General features: G+C 39.8%; 1 protein-coding gene across 1 annotated transcript in view; it reads left to right on the top strand.

The window, feature by feature from the left end:
- UPF2 (UPF2 regulator of nonsense mediated mRNA decay) overlaps window positions 1–21358 on the top strand; it is a gene marked incomplete in the record, with an annotated part of 129622 nt that overhangs the window by 6001 nt on the left and 102263 nt on the right. The window contains 5 exon segments of the mRNA XM_034764851.1: window positions 318–697; window positions 2242–3021; window positions 12836–12996; window positions 16183–16380; window positions 19106–19255. Of these exon segments, the coding sequence (XP_034620742.1) occupies window positions 336–697; window positions 2242–3021; window positions 12836–12996; window positions 16183–16380; window positions 19106–19255 (1651 nt within the window).

Raw genomic sequence — 21358 nt, 5'->3', positions numbered from 1 at the left:
CATCTGACTGCACAGCTCAGGTTGAAGAGAATGCCATAATATATGCTGAAAGGAATTATAGGCATTTGGGTTTTGTGCAGTCCTCACATTTTCTCCTTAATCATGATCTTAGTACCATGGGAACAGTGTGGAAGTGTAGTTCTTTTGAATATCATCCTCCAAGTTGCTTGCTTAGCTTCACGCAATTTTCTAATTGAATTTCATCCTCATGCAGCTTTACCTCAACTATTCTAAGTGACTGTCAGGATACAGTGAAAACTAGTTTGTTCGTATATTGAGAATACAGTAATAATGGTGGTATTCCTGTACTTCTGCAGATTTGCCTGGGTAACATAATGCCAGCTGAGCGCAAAAAGTCAGCCAGTATGGAAGAAAAAGAATCTTCATTAAATAACAAAGAAAAAGACTTCAGTGAAAGGCGATCAGTGAGCAGTAGAGAGAAACCAAAGGAGGATGTGAAGGTTGGCCTGAAGAGAGAGACTCTCAAGACACCTGAAGATAAAAAGAAAAAACTGGAGGAGGATAAACGGAAAAAAGAAGACAAGGAGCGAAAGAAAAAAGAAGAGGACAAGATAAAAGCTGAAGAAGAGCAGAAGAGGAAAGAGGATGAAGAAAAAAAGAAATTTGAAGAGGAAGAGAAAAAGAAACAAGAAGAGGAAGTAAAACGTCAGCAAGAGGAGGCAGCTGCACAATTGAAGTAAGATTTATGTTTTAAGTTTTAACTGTGCCTAACAGTGTAGTCCTTACTCAGGCAAAATTCCCATTGAAGTCAGTGGGAGTTTTGCCAAAGTGAGGACTGCAGTATTGGGTCACTCTTTTAATTTTATGAATAAGAAGGTAAACATTTATATAATTGTTTAGTAAATATAGATCAGGGGTTCTCAAACTGGGGGTTGGGACCCCTCAGGGGGTCATGAGGTTATTACATGGGGGGTTGTGAGCTGTCAATCTCCACCCCAAATCCCGCTTTGCCTCCAGCATTTAAAATGGTGTTAAATTAAAAACACTTTTTTATATATTTTTAAGGGGGGTCGCACTCAGAGGCTTGCTATGTGAAAGGGGTCACCAGTAAAAAAGTTTGAGAGCCACTGATATAGATAGTGTCAAGTGATATGCTCAGTGCTATTTGTGAGAAGCTAAAAGTATGCAGTAGTTGTATGTATATACTAACCACTATCACTTTGGCTTATACATTGGATTTCGGTAATGCCATCTGTCTGGAGATCTCATGAGGTGTATAAATGTGCCTGAATTAAGCATCACAAAGTCTCATTGAGGTTCAGAAGTGTTATCCCCATTTTACAGATGGGAAAACAGAGGCACAAAGAAGCCAAGTGACTAGCCCGTGATCACAATGAAATCCATCCAGGAATAGGTGCTGGGCAGCTTGAGTCTCAGTCCGGTACTTCAGTCACAAGACCAACCTTACTATAAGCTGTTGCTGTAAACTTTTAAGCACTGGAAATGGGCTGTGATCTCTAAAGCTGTCCAATAGTCAGCAGTCATGAATAATTGGTAGGATACAGCAGAAAGTGGTGTTAATTTAGTTTTCTCTCCAAGTCAGTGCCCATAGCATGGTGTTAAGAGACACTATGGTGTTGGAGGTAAACAAAACCAAGATTCTGACCATTTGTGTTCATTAAAGATACCATGACACTTTTTTAAAGAGTAAGGGTTTTAATGTGTCTGTCTTGGTCAGACTCCAGGCTGGGCGAATACATTTTATCTACTTAAATTGCCCTTGCAGTTTCAGTTGGATTTGGAATTCTTCTTATCTAGAACACGTGTGTAGTGTTACTGTGTTCTGTTAACAGCTGCTGTGTTCTGTCCCAAAGTTGATTGTATTTCTTTCTTGAATAAAAGGATTGTAGTATTTATGCTTTGTTAATGCTTTGTGATAAAAAAAATTCTGTATAGAGCCTTGCTAATATGTTTATTTTAATAAATACATAAATGGCACTTTCTTAGAAAAGGTTTAATAGAAGAGTGCTATTTAGTGAAGCCTTGGCGTTACTAGGACTTCCTTATTATCAGTAAAATATATTATTTTATATGTACTAATGAATGTTCTGTATCAGGAAAAATTTAAACTGCACTACAATTGAGATCAATTAGCTTGCGGTGCATTATCCTTGTTTTGAAATGGTTCATTTACCTGTCAGTTTACAAAATTCAGTAATCTATAATAGAAATTAGTGAGGTCTTACCAGGTTATAACTATCGTTTTTTTTTTTTCTTTAGAGAGAAAGAGGAAGCACATCAACTCCATCAGGAAGCTTGGGAGCGCCATCAAGCAAGAAAGGAACTCCGCAGCAAAAACCAGAATGCACCAGATAACCGCCCTGAGGAGAATTTCTTTAGCAGGCTGGACTCGAGTCTGAAGAAGAACACTGCTTTTGTTAAGAAGCTAAAAACTATCACAGAACAACAGAGGGACTCCTTGTCTCATGATTTTAATAGCCTCAATTTAAGCAAGTACATTGCAGAAGCTGTAGCTTCTATTGTTGAAGCAAAGCTGAAAATATCAGATGTGAACTGTGCCGTGCACTTGTGTTCTCTGTTTCACCAGCGCTATGCTGATTTTGCTCCATCACTTCTTCAGGTTTGGAAAAAGCATTTTGAAGCAAGGAAAGAAGAGAAAACTCCCAACATTACCAAACTAAGAACTGACTTACGTTTCATTGCAGAATTGACAATAGTTGGGATTTTCACTGATAAAGAAGGTCTGTCTTTAATCTATGAACAGCTAAAAAACATTATTAACGCTGATCGGGAGACCCACGCTCATGTTTCTGTGGTAATAAGCTTTTGCCGGCACTGTGGAGATGATATTGCTGGTTTGGTACCAAGGAAGGTTAAAAATGCTGCAGAGAAGTTTAACTTGAGTTTTCCTCCTAGTGAGATAATCAGCCCAGAGAAGCAACAGCCCTTCCAGAATTTGTTGAAGGAATATTTTACATCTTTGACCAAACACCTGAAAAGGGACCACAGAGAGCTACAAAATATTGAGAGACAAAACAGGTGATATTTAAATACTGTACTTCATAAATTGATATAACAGTGCAGCTCATAGAATGCTTTAAGATTTCTTTAATTGTTGCCACCAAAGTAAAATTATGTGGGAAGATGCGCTTTCTTGCAGAAGATTCTCTGAAATAACATGCTGAAAGATTTCCCAACTAGAAAATCTTTTAGAGCCTGGGATGTTAAGTAATGGGACATTAGGTTTTAAATAATTTTTAGAGGGAGACTGTTAAGTAAGTTTCTCTTGCTTTAATTTTTTTTAACTCCTCCACTGGTTTTGTAACACTCCTCTAGCAGCTTGAGACTAACATTTCTTTCCCAGCTGGTTTTGTCCTTTTCCAGTTGGCACCAAGTGGTTTTTTTTTTTCCCCCCACCCACATATTTCTTATGGACCATATGCTGACATGGATTTGTTTTGTTTAGTTTTTTGTGTGTACCAACATTGTACATGGTGTCAGCGTAGTTCTAAGTATAGGGGGGAAATCATTTGTCAAAGAAGTGTACTTTCCAAATTTCTTATATATTAAAATTTGGGCCTAAACTACTCAACCATGTCCTGTTAAACCTTGACTCAGAACATTAAATGCTTCAGGACCTCAGCTAACTATAAATGTCTTAGGCTGGAAAGAAACTTCCACCATAGGTGTGTTGTTGAATAAATATGCACTTTTCTCTGAAGCATCTAGTACTGGTCATTGTTGAAGCCAGAATGCTCTCCTAGGTGGACTGATGGTCTGATAAGGACACAGGACTGGACAGGACTTCCTGGGTCAGCAAGTCCAGTCTTCTTGTATGACAGGCATTCTCATCAGATGATCTCATTTGTATGATATGGTAATTCCTATATTCCTAGACTATTTTCAATACACATAAGCAAAAGCACATGAATTGTGCAGTTATTGGTGATGGGCCTGAACCAAAATTCTGGATCTGAAATATGTATCCCAAGTCAAACTGCATATGTCTATAATGTTGAGTACAAAAAAAAACCCTCTGATCTGAACACTTCCAAACTTTGGGGGTTGAAATCTAGACTCAAATTTGAGCTTTCCCGAAGTGTGGGATGACCAGTTTTGGTATTGAACTTGGCCTATTATAAGGATCTAGGTGTGAGATATAAACTCAAGCATCTGTTGAAGTCTAGTCCCATCCCTATCAGTTGTTAAGTGACTGTATTTTGCTATGTAAGAAGTTGGAATGTGTAGTGACTTTAACTATAGTCCAATTCCTTATACTACTTGCTTGTTCAGAGAGAGTCAAAACACAAGTATAATTTTTTTTGCAACTTAATGAGTGTATACCTTCATTATTTAAACTAACACGGTTACAATTAAGTCTGGGATAAAGACAAATGTAGCAGAAACAGCGGGAACAAGTAGATGAACTTCATTGCTGGCTGATTTGATTACATTTATCCTTCCTTCTCCTCCTCCTTTTTGGCTGTTCGTTTAAGCAGCAGCTGTTGTGTGTTGAGAGGACTGGCATGTCCACCAATCATTTAAGTCCACTGACATGCATCTTTTCTTAATTACCAAGCAGTTAAAAACAGTTGTAAAGTTCTTTAGTTTATAAAATTTTCCAGGCGTATTAGTTTACTAAACTAAAAAGTTTTTAAACACCTGACGGTGTTTCAATTACAGAGCTACCAGTATAGAGCTGGACAGGAAACTGTTTTCCTGTCTTTGAAACTCTTTTGGGACAAAACCAAGATCTTTAGAAGTTTTTGTGTGTGGAAAAACCACAGAAAAAAAGAGAGAGGCCCCAGAATAGCCAACAGGTGGTGAGGGCACTCACCTGAGGTATGGTATGGAAGACCCAGGTTCAAGTCCTTTGTCTGAATCAGGCAGATCAGGGTCTCCCGTCCCCAGGCAAATGTCCTGGATGTCAGCCTATTAGGTATTCTTGAGTCTGTCTCTCAACCATAAATTCCATCCTGGACCTGAGAAACCTTTCCTGACAAAAGATATAGAACTTAAGGTACAAAGTTTTTTGTTTTGGTGCATACGTGATAAAACAGTATCATTTAGGGTCATGTGGAGATGGTTGTATTGGTTATATGGATTTAAAAATGTTAGCCTTCTGCTTAATAACAATTGGAGTGAGTGAGAGATTCTTCTCAATTTCTCAAAAATTCCCTTTTCTGCTTAATTTAATGTGATTAATTGTTCTCTTTCTCCATAGACATACCAAATACTTGCATACATTGGTCTTTGGCCTCATACCATCCAAATCTAATGAGAAGTTTGGGTATGCAGTTGAATTTCATTTAGAGAGTGGTTCTATTCTAAAAAGTGACTATAAAAATGCTAGCTCCCTCCTTATTCAACAGATCTATTGAAAGACAATCTGCTTTACTGACAAAAATAAATTTACTGTTTTTTATTCCCATTAGTACTGCAGAACCAACTTGAAGAGGGAGAGAGCTAGAATAGGTTCCTCCTTATATATCAACTGAATTGTTTACTTAGGGCATATATTCACTGCAGAGTTAACTTGAGTTAGCCTAGTTCAACTGAGAGTAGCCATGCTGCAAAATAACACTCAAGCTACCCAGAATGCAGTATAGTGGTTGTGTTAGCAGCTGACGAGTTGTATTAACTTGAGCTGTTGCCTATCCACCCCTCTGGGCCCACCAACTCAAGTAAAAGCACCGTCATGCTCAAATGAAGGGTTTTTGCATGAGGATGGGACTCAAATTAGTAGTGACGCTCAAGTTATAACTCAGGTTAATACTGCAGTGAAGACAAACCCTATGTTCCGACCGGTTGCCCCTGTATAAATCAACTGAAAGCAGTAGTAGTGTGCACAGTGCACAGTAGTGTTGTTGATAGCAAAACCTGAAGATGAAGTGTAACTAAGGACATAATCTGGCTTGTAGAATCTTTTGTTACTAGTGATGATGGATCAGCAAGAAAAAACCATGCTTGACCCTCAGATCCCAGGCTGAGTTATCAAAGCTAACTGCTGGGCAAGGAGGAACTATACTTTTTCTTGTAAATTAAGCATGTTAAGATACAGTAAACATGGAACTCTACAATTTCATCTTTAAACACTTCAGATTAGTACTGAGTTTCAAAGTGTTATTGCATCTATAAACCTAGTGAATAACAGTATAAACAACTTAGTAGTAAGCTCTGAACCACAAGTTCATTTATAGAGGAGGCCAATAAATTTAAAAATCTTTGTCAACTAATGGATTTTCTCCTTTCAGAATGCTTATTTTAGAAGATGGAAACTATCCCCAATTCATGCCTTTACTGGCAAGGAAATACTGTTCATTGTTGCTGAGGTGTAAATAGCACCTTTTAAATGCAGTAAAAACATTTTTCATTGAAAAACTATGAAACCAGCAACACTTATGTCACTTGTGTGTAGTAATGTCGAGGGGATGGTTTGACGGGACTGCCTACAATGGCATGTGGCCCATCGGCAACTGCCAGTAGCAACAATCCCCAATGGCTGGAGATGGGACACTACATGGGGAAAGAATTTGAGTCACTACAGAGAATTCTTTCCCAGGTATCTGCCTGTCTTGCTCACATGCTCAGGGTATAGCTGATGGCCAGATTTGGAGTTGAGAAGGATTTTTGCCCCAGATTAGATTGGTTGGCAGAGACCCTGTTTTGTTTTGTTTTTTGTCTTCCTCTGCAGTGTGGGGCATGGGTCTCTTGCAGGTTTAAATTAGGGCTGTATAACAATTTTTAAAAAATAATTGCAAAGTGTACAGTGCTTACTTTATATTTATCTTTTATTACAAATATTTGTGCTATAAAAAAGAAATAGTATTTTTCAATTCACCTCATCCAAGTACTGTAATACAATCTCTTCATCATGAAAGTTGAACTTAAAAATGTAGAATTATGTACAAAAAAAACCTGCATTCAAAAATAATGTAAAACTTTAGAGCCTACAAGTCCACTCAGTTCTACTTTTTGTTCAGCCAATCACCAAGACAAACAAGTTTGTTTACATTTATGGGAGATAATGCTGCTGGCTTCTTATTTACAATGTCACCTGAAAGTGAGAACAGGTGTTCACATGGCACTGTTGTAGCCAGTGTCTCAAGATATTTATGTGTCAGATGCGTTAAAGATTCATATGTCCCTTCATGCTTCAACCACCATTCCAGGGGACATGCATCCATGCTGATGACGGGTTCTGCTCTATAACAATCCCAAATAGCGTGGACCAATGTATGTTAATTTTCATTATTTGAGTCAGATGCCACCAGCAAAAGGTTAGTTTTCTTTTTTGGTGGTTCGGGTTCTGTAGTTTCCGCAATGGAGTGTTGCTCATTTAAAACTTCTGAAAGCATGCTCCCTACCTCATCCCTCTCAGATTTTGGAAGGCATTTCAGATTCTTAAATCTTGGGTCGAGTGCTGTAGCTATTTTTAGAAATCTCACATTGGTACCTTCTTTGCATTTTGTGATATCTGTAGTGAAAACGTTCTTACAATGAACAACATGTGCTTGGTCATCATCTGAGACTGCTATAACATGAAATATGTGGCAGAGCAGGGGACATACAATTGTCCCCCAAGGAGTTCAGTCACAGATTTTAATTAATGCTTTTTTTTTTTTTTTTTTTTTTACGAGCTTCATCAACATGGAAGCATGTCCCCTGGAATGGTGGCAAAGCATGAAGGGGCATACGAATGTTTAGCATATCTGGCACGTAAATGCCTTGCAATGCCGGCTACAAAAGTGCCATGCCAAATGCCTGTTCTCACTTTCTGGTGACATTGTAAATAAGAAGATGGCAGCATTATCTCCCATAAATGTAAACAAACTTGTTTGTCTTAGCAATTGGCTGAAAAAGAAGTAGGACTGAGAGGATTTGTAGGCTCTGAAGTTTTCATTGTTTTGTTTTTGAGTGCAGTTATGTAACAAAAAAACCTACGTTTGTAAGTTGTACTTTCACGACAAAGAGATTGCACTACATTTCTTGTATGAGATGAATTTCTTTTGTTTACCTTTTACAGTGCAAATATTTGTAATAAAAATAACAATACACTTTGATTTCAATTACAACATAGAATACAATATATATGAAAATGTAGAAAAACATCCAAAATATTTAATAAATTTCAATTTGTATTCTATTTAACAGTGCGATTAAAACTGAGATTAATCGCTATTAATTTTTTTATAGCGATCTCTTTTTTTTTGAGTTAATCACGTGAGTTTACTGCGATTAATCGACAGCCCTAATTATTATTATTTTACTTTGTTTTACCATTGAAACTTACCTGGATCACTTGAATGCTGAAGCCGTTTGGGCATGCCTGGAAATTGTATGAAATTTTTAACAACTAGAGATTCTCTGCACCTTGAAGTCTTTAAACCATGATTTGAGGACTTCAATGGCTCAGACACAGGTTTTATACAGGAGTGGGTGGGTGAGCTTCTGTGGCCTGCATTGTGCAGGAGGTCAAACTAGATGATCATAATGGTCCCTTCTGACCAGGGCCGGCTCCAGGCACCAGCGAAGAAAGCAGGTGCTTGGGGCAGCCGATGGAAAGGGGCGGCGCGTCCGGGTCTTCGGCAGCAGGTCCCTCAGTGCCTCTCCGAGCGAAAGACCCGCTGCCGAAGAATGAAGCTGCGCAATAGATCTGTGGCTGAAGTGCTGCCGATCGCAGTTATCTCTCTCTTTTTCCCACCCTTCCCCGCTTCGCCGCTTGGGGCGGCAAAAAAGCTGGAGCCAGCCCTGCTTCTGACCTTAAAGTCTGTGATTCTATATTGATTGAGTACCATGCTCTTGTGGTCAGCTCCCTTCTTTTTCTTCCTTTTAGTAGTCAAAAATTGATGATAAACATAGTAATGCAGCCTGTTCCCAGGAAGGTGGAGTTGACATTATATTCCAAGTTACTGGCTTCTCTGTTTTGAATTGCAGCATCAGGTTCAGACCAATTTTCGGTCATTGGTAACAACTGGTCAGTCAGATGCCACTAACACCACCATTCAAACTACTATAAAACCAGTCAGAGAGGACAACTAGCTGGGAAAATACTGTCATCTTTCATTTGAAAGTGCACATTGGGCCCATTTCGCAGTAGTCTTGGAGCCCCTTAGATATGTCTACACTGTAATTAAAAATCCATGACTGGCCTGTGCTAGCTGACTCAGGCTCGTGGGGCTCGTACTAAGACACTGTTTAATTGCTGTGTGGATGTTCAGGCTCAGACAGGAGCCCACGCTCTAGGACCCTGCAAGATGGGAAGGTCCCAGAGCTCAGGCTGCAGTGTGAGCCCAAAAGTCTGCACCACAATTAAACAGTCCCTTGGTCAGAGCACCATGAGCCCGAGTCAGCTGGCACAGGCCCATGGGTGTCTAATTGCAGTGTAGACATACTCTTAAGCAACGTCTACACTGCCACTTACTTCAGCAGAATTTACAGCACTCGGGTGTGAATAAACCACCCCTCCGAGGGCCGTAAGTTACACCGACATATTCACTGGTGTGAATAGCGCTATATCAGCGGGAGAATATCTCTTGCTGACGTAGCTAATGCCTCTCGTGAAGGTGGAGTAGTTATGCTGATGGGAGAGCTCTCTCCTGAGAGTGTCTTCACCAGATGTGCTATGGCAGCTTCACCAGTGTAGTGCTTCTAGGGTAGACTAGCCCTAGGTGTGAGCTTACGCTTGTGTGTAATGGTCCCTGAATCAGCTGAACAGGCCTCAAGGAGAATACCCTTGGCAAAGGAGACCAGCAAGTTTTTTCTGGGTGTTTGGGTGGCCCATTCAGTGAGGCAATCTACTTCTCTGGTGGAGTGTCCTTGTTTGGTGAAGATGGTTTTAACTGTGTAAAGGTGTGTATCCTGGACTTTCTTCCCAGAGCATATTCTGTGGTGTCTGAGTCCCTGGCTCTAGATAATAGATTTCTTGGTGTATTTTGGGTGATTCCTGATCTGTGATAGTGTTTGTGATCCATGGGTTTCTTGCATGTAGTTGTCTATAGGGTTCCATTGTTGAAGCTGATCCTGGTGTCCGGGAAGTTGATGCTGGTGCGGTAGTGTTCTAAAGAGAGTTTGATGGATGGGTGGTAGCTGTTGAAGTTTTGTTGGAAACCTTTGAGGAAGTTTAGGTCGTCTGTCAAAAACTAGAAAATATCATTAGAGTATCTCAGGTATATCATTGGTTTTGTGGTGCTTTTGTCCAGAAATTCTTCCTCAAGGTGACCAATGAAAAGTTTGGCCTATTCGGGAGCCATCCTAGTGCCCATGGTGTGGGCAAAGTGTTTGTTGTTGAATGTAAAATTGTTATAGGTGGGGGTGAAATGGATGAGTGTTTGGGGTGGATATGTGAGTGTTGTCCATTGTCTTCTAGATATTAAGAAAAACAGAGCCAGCATCAAATTGATGATTTCTATTCTTTTGGTTTTAAAAAAGCCCAAGAGGATTACTATTGTTACTTCTTGTTTGAAGTGTGTGGTGCATGATTTACCACTTGATGTCTTGTAATGCCAAAGTCATAAACTGGCTTAAACTCCACCCTTTGGTCTTTACAAGGCTTGTTCTGCATTGTATGATGCTTCTGTTACTTTAATTTCCAAGAAATCAAAGGTAAAACAGACACAGACATGCAGCTGTATATAATAGGCCAGCCTTTAATATCGGTGGTGGTTCTTTGCCATAAACTGGAATTGCCAGAGATTGTTGTTTTCTCCAGGATGCAAGTTTAATAAATTAACAAATATCGTTGACACTAATTTATTAAAATGTTGATTTAGAATAGATGAGAGCAGCCAAATAAACTAAAGAATACAATACAAAATCCTTCACAGAATACTTGCAAGTTTGGGGAGGAGATTTTGTTCAAGCCTAGAATGTATTTCTGATTTATGACATGACTTACATCCATGTTCTGTGGCTCTAGCCAAATACTGAAATGTGCTTAGAATGCATATGAATCAAAAATTGCACAGGGCTTGATATTTTTTTCCTTAACTAATGACAAGGAAGTGCTCCTGTAGACCAGTCATGGTTTTAAGATATGAAATTTTATAAATCAATATTGCTAGAAACAAATAGTACATTATGAAAATCTGATATTTTTATGGGTATATGTAATATTTATTTCTAGACCTAGCTACCAGATATTTCACCTTAATATCATGCCATTGTGATTAATCTTGCTTTTTTCCACTTGAATTCAGTATGCTTTTAACAGCTGCTGTCTGAATCTAAAAAACAATCTTGTCTTTCAAACTGTATAAAAGATTAATCAGAAACTGGAGTTGACTAGAAACTGACTTGAAAAGGAATCACTTCCATTGAGTACCTGGGATGAAATCCTGGCCCTATTGAAGTTAACAGGAGTTTTGTTATTGACTTCAGTGGACTACAATAGGGCCACAACTTTGCCCCTAATGTCCCAAATACATCTGGTAACTTTCATCTTAGTTGCCATTTCTGAGGTCTCTTAACTTGGGACAGTATTTGCTGAGGGCATGTCTACACTACAAAGTTAAGTCATCTTAATGTAACTCGATATCCAGCCACCACAGTAATTAAGTTGGTTGTGTGTGTCCACACCAAGATCATTGTCTCCTGGAGGCCAATTCAGTCAATTTACACAACCCATAGCCCGAGCCCTGCTGCCTGGGGGGACTTGAACTTCGACTTCAGCAAGTCTAATGCTGGCTCTGGGGTCACAACCCACAGTTTGAGAACTGGTGGTGCAGAATAATCTGGTCTATTTTTTGTGGCTCATTATGACAGTGGCCTATAAGCCACTGATATACCACATATTTCCCGAGGAACATTACTTATTGTTTAACTACCGTGCGACAATATTTTAAGAAAGCAAGTTTCATGTATGTTTTACATGCCCACCCAGAAGAATAGAGAGGATGTGTAGAAATAACGGAGTAAAAAATATAAATGTGCACAGCATTTGTGCACATGCCTCTATTTTAAATGTGATTAATAGGGGAAATTTTTGACCCATCACTCTCTCTGCTCTTCCTTTCATAGGAAAGGTATGATGGTAGGATGGTGTTTCTAGCAGAGGCTCATAGAACTTTAACCTGAGTCAGTTGTAATTAAATAGGTGAGACAAGAAAGCAGTAACCTTTTTTTGCTCACCACATCACCCTAAAGTTCCCATGATAAGAAGAGTGCTATACTATTTAGGACTTGTAAATGTATTTGAAAAGAGGTTTTGATTAAAAACAGCATTTAAAATTTTTCCTTGATTAAAAACTGTCAGGTATAGTACTGCAAAAGAAACCAAAATGTACATTAAGAACTAATTCTTTTAGACTTTATTTCACGGATGTCAGCTCATGTTACTGGGCTAACTTGGAAATAAACGTCTCCTTCTTAAAACTGGCATTTCTGAGCCCCTTGGTGATGACCATCCCCTTCTGATACCAGCACAATGGAAGCCTATTGTCATAGACTGCAAAGCAGTCTTTATCCTGCTTTAATACTAGTCAAACATTTTACTTAAAATATTGGACATTAAAACTCTTGCATTACAAAATATTTAAGGGAAAAAAAGCTTCAGTTCTTTCAGTCTCCATAATCGGATTATTCTTAATGGCATTAAAGTTAAAATGGCTGTGGTTGTAGTACATTTAAGTTTATCGAATTTGGTATTAAGTTGAATTTTGATAGTAGTGTTAGCCAGATAGTAGCAATAAGAGACAACAATCTCATTTAGTGTGTGTGTGTATAATTCTGTGCCAGAAGGAAGACTGATGATGTTCACTGGAAAACTTTGTCAATGGTTCAGTATAGGTCAAATATATCTTCAATAAGCGGACAGTGTCTGATTGTATTTTTTTTTTAAATGTGCTCTTTATAGGCGTATTCTGCACTCTAAAGGAGAGTTGAGTGAAGATCGACACAAGCAGTATGAAGAATTTGCAATGTCCTATCAGAAGCTGTTGGCAAATACTCAGTCTCTGGCTGATCTGTTGGATGAAAATATGCCGGATCTTCCCCAAGACAAACCAACACCAGAGGGTAGGACATCTTTTAGGGTTGATAGGTTATACGATACTGAAAGCTTTCCTTTATGGGGAAAAAAACAAAACCCTCCCATTGATCTGTGTTTTCAGTGCAAGTTTCCTTTTAAATGTTAATAGCTTAGTCTCTCGCATTTTAAATATATGGAATAGGGCAAAGCATTCCAGGGTACGCCAATAAAGCTTCATTTTAAATTTATTAACCTCCAGTGAATTATTGAGCCTAAACAGGCCATCATAAGACCAAAATAAATGGTGGAAACTGGTGGGCGCCCTATGCTCCCAAGGGCATGGGAGGTTAAAGAAAAAGATTGGACTATTATAAGTGTTAATTAATTTTGGCAATCTCTTGTACCTCTGTTAAGATGACTTTATTAAGGTGGTAAGGTAATGGGTGCCATGTAAAGAAAATCATATTTGTACCTTTAATCCTCCCCATCACTTTAAGTAAGTATATTTCATTTATTATTATAAGAATAACTTGGTCAGATAACTAGTCATTCACAGGCTTTATTTTACATTAGAGAGACCATTTGAATCTGAAGATTATATGAGCTGCATTTAAAATGAAATTTTGAATGGATTACTAGAGAAATATGCAAACAAATACTATGAAATTTCAATTAAATTGTCTTATTTCCTTACTAGTTGTTTCCTTGTTTCTCAAATCGCACAGAAGGCACTTTGTTTTAATTACTTCTTAATGTAGTTTGAATCTGCTTTAGAAGAGTTATCTGTTAATTGCATCTCAGAGCTTAGCAATTCAATATAGTTTTAAAATATACTAATTGCCCTTTAAAGTATTTCAAAATACAGCTAGGAAAATGTTGCACGACCTGTTAGATAAGCCACTAGATGGCTACCTGTGACCTTTGAATATGACGGAAAAATTTAATGTGCCACACTAGTCTTGATGGCTGTCAAATTTTAGTATTTACATATTCAGATTCTTGAAATCATGGACCTCAGGTTTGTCCAAAAATGCTCAAGCTTAAAAAAAAATTGATAAATCTGTTTTGAAGAAGAAATGCGATTATCCCAACAGTTTCCTTACCATGATTGCCAGACCCAAATTAAGCAGCGTGTAGTTGCACAGGGCCCCCAGTCTCAGGGGCCCCGACCACCTGGCTGGTTTTTAACCCTCTTGACCAGTTTTTCTTCCCTTTTGCTGATTGCAATGTGCTGGGGCTTTTTTCCACTTCTAAGTTACAAGTTGGGGGGGGAAACCCCAGCACAATGCAACTGGCAACCCTTGCTGCATGCGTGCGCTGCGGCATCACAGCTACTTCCACTACAGCATTCATGTCATGTGCCTACTGATGCCACACCCAGGTCCCACTCCACATGCCAGGCCCTCAATGAGCCCATGTGGCAGCTCCTGCTCCTTTCACTGCCAGAAAGCAGGGCAAACCTGAGGTTCAACAGCAGGGAGGAGTAAGAAGCGGGGACCGGAGTGGGTGAGGCAGGGATTCCTGGGAGCTTGGGAGGGAGTGGTAGGGGGCTTCCCTGGGCTAAGGCTCCCGAGAGGAGGTAGGTGTAGGGGCTTATGGGCTAGCAGGTTTGTGGAGGGGTGGGGGTGCCTGAGAGAGGAACAGGAAGATCAGGCTTCTGTGGGTGGGTGGGTAGGGGTGCACTGAATGGGGTAGAGGAGGGTCAGGATGCTGTGGGGAGGGGCAGTGGCTAGTTTTTCTGCTTCTTGGAGGTGGCAACCCTATGGGCCTCAATCAGATTGGCCCAACTGCTCCTGCCCACCCTGAGTCAAAGTTCAGTGAGTGGCTTTGTACCCTGGCGCAGTGTTGTTGCGTTACTCATGTTTGGTGTCCTATGCAATTGGGCCCCTTGGAGCTCTCTTAGATTATCACTGCAATCGGGCACATAAGTGTAGGGGGCTTTTGAGAGAGGTCTGGTTTCTCAGATCCCTTTTTGGAGTTCAGCTCACCTCTGGCTCCTTCTGCTTCCTTGCCGGTGTTGGTATTATGGACCATCAGAGCCAGTGTGTCCTCTTCAGGTCGTGGTAGCTCGCCATTGACACCCAAGACCATCTTTCTTCTCAGGGGAAAAGAACTACCTTTCCTGCTCATTCAGCTACTGAAGCCCTGTCCCACAATCAGTGTCTGAGTCAGTCCCTTATCGGTTTTGATTCGAATCAAACGTGTGCCCAGAGCCAACTGAGACTCAGTACCCCTTTCCCTTAGGAGCTGGTAAAATTCTTCTCTTAGCCTGTCTGTTTTCCAAAAGGCAGCAAAGCAACTCTCACGCAGGAGGCTCGGGTATCCAATGCACTAATGTACTTGCTGTTTTCTGATCTGTATGGTCTTTGGCAAGTTCTGCTTTTGTCAAAAATGTCTTTCCCCTATAACTGGGGAGCCAGCTAGGCATGGTCAAGCTGCTTTCTAAGCCACGTTTCATAAATACTTCCAAGCGTTTAATCTACTTAGGAAATCTTTCCCCAAGCCAAGAAAGAGTGAGTGAGTATTCAGTTAAAAAAAAAAAAAGCAATATATATTTAAATGAAATATTCCTAGATGTATTATTAACATGTCATATTAGTTCTTTAAGTCTTTTCCAAACTACTAGTAATAAAATGAGATGTTCTCATATTTATAAACTATATATCATGTGCTCTGTCTAATTTAAGGAATGTGAGGAGGGTCCAATTTCCATAGTGCACAGGGCCACAACATTTTTTAATCCATCCTTGCTAATTACCCCTGGACTGCAATATTCCAGATTTTGCAAGTATTTACTTATTTCCTGAAAATAAAACATTTGTGGCAGTTGGTGTATGAACAGCCCCAAAATGATGTATCTAAACACTTTCTGATGCTAATATGGATGAATTCTACTATAAATCCATTTAGCAATCTCGTTTAATATAATTGTGATAACTTTTTGATTGCACAATGTAGTTTTGTAATTTTATTGTTTTGATTTCTTCTTGACTGAGACTAGTCTGGTTGTACTTTAAGATGCTGGGGATGTGTTTAATAACTTTCAATTTTAGAAGCCAAGGTAGTGGCAGTAACAGAGAAACATTTTTTTAATGTTTAACCCAAAAGTCTGTCTTTTTAAAATGAGATGATCTGAAACTTGTATGTAGCTTTAACCCTTTGCTTAAAAGAAAATCTTTCTTTTAGTATGATTATATTGATGAATTAGTCACTTGTGCATTCTGTGATTCCAGAACATGGGCCTGGCATTGACATTTTTACCCCAGGCAAACCTGGAGAATATGACCTGGAAGGGGGCATCTGGGAAGATGAAGATGCTCGAAATTTCTATGAGAACCTTATTGATCTAAAAGCTTTTGTGCCAGCCATTTTGTTTAAAGATAATGAAAAATGTTCTCAGAACAAGGACTCCAGCAAGGATGAATCTAGAGGTAAAACAATTTGGAAGAAAATGTTCTAGATCTTTTTAAAAATTTTTATTTATTTTAAAACAGCCATGCAAGTTTGGCAGAAGTAACAAGTCTTTAGTTGAAATACACCTCTACCCCGATATAACGCGACCCGATATAACATGGGTTTGCATATAGCGCAGTAACCCCGGGGATCCAGCAGTGGGGTTCGGGCGGCGCTTTAAAGGGCCCAGGGCTCCGGCTGCTGCAGGGAGCCCAGGGCCCTTTAAATCACAGCTGGAGCCCTGCTGCTGCTACCCCGAGGGTTCCAGCAGCAGGGCTTGGGTGGCAATTTAAAGGGCCCAGGGCTCCAGCTGCTATGGGGAGCCCTGGACCCTATAAATCACAGCTGGAGCCCTGCTGCTGCTACCCTGGAGCTGCGGCAGCGGGGCTCGGGCAGCGATTTAAAGGGCCCGAGCTCCCCGCAGCGGCCGGCGCCCGGGGCTCTTTAAATCACCTCTGGAGCCCTGCCGCCGCTACCCCGGGGCTGCAGCAGCGGGGCTCTGCTGACGATTTAAAGGGCCCGGGGCTCTGGCCACTGTGGAGAGCCCAGGCCCTTTAAATCACCGCTGGAGCCCTGCTGCCGCTACCCCGATATAATGGGGTTTCACCTATAACGTGGTAGGGATTTTGGGCTCCCGAGGACCGCGTTATATCGTGGTAGAGGTGTAATCATTATTTGTATAGCAGTCAGAACACTCCACCAGGATGGATGATCTTGGGCACAGAAATGATGCTAGATAGATAATCTGAACACAAAGTTATCTTATGAAAATAATAATAAATAAAAATGAGCACTGATAGCATTTTTCACCCAAATATATCAGTGTGTTTTTGGTGGGTAAGTATTAATATTTGTATCTTTATATATGAAAGAAACAAGTCTCTGTCTTCACTGCAAAGAAAGGTATGGGGTTTTTTTTTACATTGAGATTAACTTGTTAGCTATCTTGATGCAAATTTCTAGTGCAGACAAGGCAGGAGTAGTTTTTACCTTGATGTAGCTAATCGAGGTCAACCCTATCCCACTCGCACCCCTAACACACCTGGGATTGACTAGGATTAGCTGCATTGAGGTAAAAACTACCTGTGCCTTAACTATCTCAGTGCAAAAACCTAGTAGAGACATCTTGATGTAAAAACATTCCTTCCTTCCTCCACCCCCCCCGTAAAGGGAAAACTTAAGTCACAAAGGTTAATGCCTGTCAGGAATAGAACTCAAATCATTTGACTCTGAGGGCTTGTCTACACAGCAAGTTACTGTTTGGCAAGCCATGGTGTGAATCTATAGTGTACCAGCTGGTGTACTGTAGATTCACATTCTGGCTTGACGAGCAGTAACTTGCTGTGTAGACAAACCCTCAGTCTTGTGTACTAACCACTAAACATATTGCGTGCCCCAGTGAATACTATTTCCATATAAAGCACATGCCACTTGAAAGTTTTATCAAATATTTTGTTTGTTCATGAAAATTAATAGATAAGTTATATCAAACTTTTTAAAAAGAGGGCTATATGTTTATAAAATGCAAACTAATTTAATTTAGAGATTATAGATACAGTATGCAGAAGAATAGTAAAACCAGGAAGAATACTTCTAGTTATGTTTAGGTTGTAGTCTTAGGCATACTAGGGGGTAAGAACTCTAGCTATGATGAATTAAGATGGTCATCTAAGAAAACAAAAATATATTTTAGTGTCAGATTCTTATCATAAGTTCACAGATTTTAAAACAAGAACAGGGTATTAGATCTAGTCCAACCTCCTTTATAACACAAGCCAAAAAATGCCTGCTGTAGAGTGTTTTCTGATGGGAGCAAAAAGGAGATACTTAAAAGTTCATTGTAAATTTTTTGAAACTTGCAATGTTTTGGGGACTGAGACTTGGCCTTGCATATCTCACATTTCAGGCAGATTTGGTGGGGATGTTGTAACTGTAAAATCTCCATGGAAGATACCACTGTTTTCCCTAGGTAGTCTCGCCTCTTAAGTGTTTGCACTCTCATCTTGGACTGTGTAGAACAGCTTCACAATCCTATTGTTCTGAAGTTGTACCACTTCTGGCATGACGTGATGTCATGAGTGCCACACATTAAAATAGAATAAAACTTCACTTTATGCACGATTGGCCAGCCTTTCAAAGTTTATCAGCAAACTCACGTATTCAAGTTCTTGGGTCCTCCCAGTTGTTTGGATTTTTCTCCCTGATTTGGACGTGCAAATCCTTGGACATTCAAATTTAAAACTTTGAACTTCCACTGGGGATTTCAGCAGATGCCACTTTTGCAATTTTGGGTTTATTATTTAATCAGGATATTAAACATAGGCATTCTACACATAACCTATAGTGTCCTAACAAATAACATATCCCAGCCCAATGAAGACACAGCAAGTACAATTGGGAACAAACCAAAACACTCAAAAGGGGTGAGCACCTTTTAACAGAAGCACATCACACAAGGAAGTGAATTAGGAAGACTGTTCCAGGCATGCATGGCGACATGAAAAATGGCACAAAGTCCAGAGTTGACAAATAAGACTAATGTATTGGTCAGAGAAGTGTGCTTCTTCTCCTTACACATGAATAAAGGTGTGTAAGAGGTCAGACTAGAGATGCAGGCGTGCACAACATGTCTTAAAATATTTTTAAGCTATGTCTACCTGTGTTAACATTTCATGTAAAATATTTCTGCTTTCTTTTAAACAGATTCAAAAGATGCCAAGGATAATAAGGATGTTGCTGGTAGTGAGGATTTGGAGTTGGATATGGAGAATTTGGACATTAATGATGATAACTTGGAGTTAGACTGTGGAGATGAAGCAGAAGATCTCACAAAAAAGCTTCTTGATGAGCAAGGTAAAAGCAGAGCTGATAAACATTTTTAGGGCTACTGTATTGTTTTCTAACTGGGTCCTGGTATTTCTTCAATTCCTTGTATTAATGTGGAGGGATGCCTTTAATTCTTTTGGACAACATCTGTAGTAGCTAGAAGCAATTTTGAGCAAGGTCATTCCTTCCTCCATCCTATTATGCTCAGCAGGCACTTCTAACAAAACAGTCAATAAAGAGAGATAAGAAATAAAAGTGCTCTGCAAAAAGAAAAGAAAACTGGTCCAAAATTGCTAAAGGATAAAAATAGAAATAATAACTTCTCCTATTCAGTAAAGACACTACAATGGTTTAGTAACCACTATTTTGAGGTTTGTGTGGTGAAGATTAATAGATACCTTTGTTACTATTTTGGCATTTGATTGACTTGTGAAAAAGATTAAATGTAAAGGCTGTTCTACTCAGAAAAGTGACAGTAATAAATGGCATGTGAGACTTCATGTTTGTGTATCAATTATCTTATCAAATGTGTTCAGTTTACAAGTAAAAAGATGTTTTACTTTTAAGCCCAATGTGGACTCTAAAAGTCAAACAGAATTCTTTCTTTCTTGTGCATCATCATCAGTAATACAGATTTTGCTTTCAGTAACAACTATTGCCTTCTCTGATAGATACTTAGTAAACAGTCCTGCTAATGATGCACAAGAAGGAATAGAAACCAGCACATCCTCTCTCATGTAACAATGTTAGCATAGATAGCAGAGGTGAAAACTGGAAAAATCTAAGTTGGTTGTGGTGTACTCCCACCTGTGAGTTATGAGCTTCCTACCAGTGCTGCTGAACTTTGGGAACCTTCTGAAAAGCGCCAAATGTCAGGAGCCAAGGGCCATATACTTCTCAATTATTTCCTTTCTGCAATTAGCTGCAGGAGAAGGGACTTTCTTTGTGTGCATTGTGTCTCTTGGTTTTCCCAGAGGTGGATGCGAACGATGCTCTTCATTTTGCCTGGGGATATTTCTTCCCCAGATTTCTGCTCTGTGTATAAGGTCTTCACATTTGAGCCTGCATCAATGGTCAGTAGAGACTCTGTGGCCTCAAACCAGAAGCCTTATGAATCCCACCCCAAGCTATGTTAAGTCATCCTTCTGCCCCCATGAAGGAATAGACTGCATTTGATTTCAAAGCCAAACAAAGCGGGGATGACTTTGGCAGTGAAGAAATTTGTGTCGGTTCCTAAGTCTTAAGTGGACTCTGAAGCCTCATCAGTTCAAAGATGTGAGCCTTTAGGAGCAAGAACTTAACCAATTCTGAGGGTAATTTCTGCTTCTAAAGTACTTGCCACAGGATCTCTTTTATCAGGGCCAGGAGCTTCCCATGTACCAAAGAGATCTAGTAGGCATGCTGGCGGATGGGTGGTTTTACCAGCCAAAGAATGGAAATAAAGTTCCAAACCTCAGTCCTGACAACTTGTGATGGTTCAGATGTGTTGACTCATATGATGTCATCAGCTCTTTTGGAGTCAGTACTTCTGGCTTGAATCTTTGGGCCTTTTGTCTGTGGCTTAAGTCAGTGTTGCAGACCACCTTTTCAAGGGGGAGGGTCTTTTCAGCTATAAGATGGATGACCTGATGAAGAAGGTGAAGCACACTGAGTTCACTGCTAGGTCATAGTGCATCCTCAATGGGTGCTGTTTTTCAGAAGGTTTTTGAAGCTCAGTGGTGCTGAGGGTGCCTCCACAATGCAAAAATATGCAGAGGCAACACTACCAAAAAAGTAGAGTTATGGTAAGTAACGAGCTTTATAACTCCAGTCATCAGATATGATTCTAATACACAGAGGGAGCAGATCCATTGACTAAGAATGTGCCATCTTTACATAGTCACTTTTCTAGTAGACCTACCTCAACTATATATTTTTAAAGTACTGCTAAAATACAGTAACTCCTCACTTAGTCGTCCCGATTAACATTGTTTCGTTGTTACGTTGCTGATCAATTAGAGAACATGCTCGTTTAAAGTTGCACAATGCTCCCTTATAACGTTGTTTGACAGCTGCCTGCTTTGTTCACTGCTTGCAGGAAGAGCAGCCCGTTGCAGCTAGCTGGTGGGGGTTTGTAACCAGAGTGGACCA

Source organism: Trachemys scripta, chromosome 1 (genome assembly GCF_013100865.1).
Source record: "Trachemys scripta elegans isolate TJP31775 chromosome 1, CAS_Tse_1.0, whole genome shotgun sequence".
Lineage (NCBI taxonomy): Eukaryota > Metazoa > Chordata > Testudines > Emydidae > Trachemys > Trachemys scripta.
This window is presented reverse-complemented; position numbering and strand designations above follow the sequence as displayed.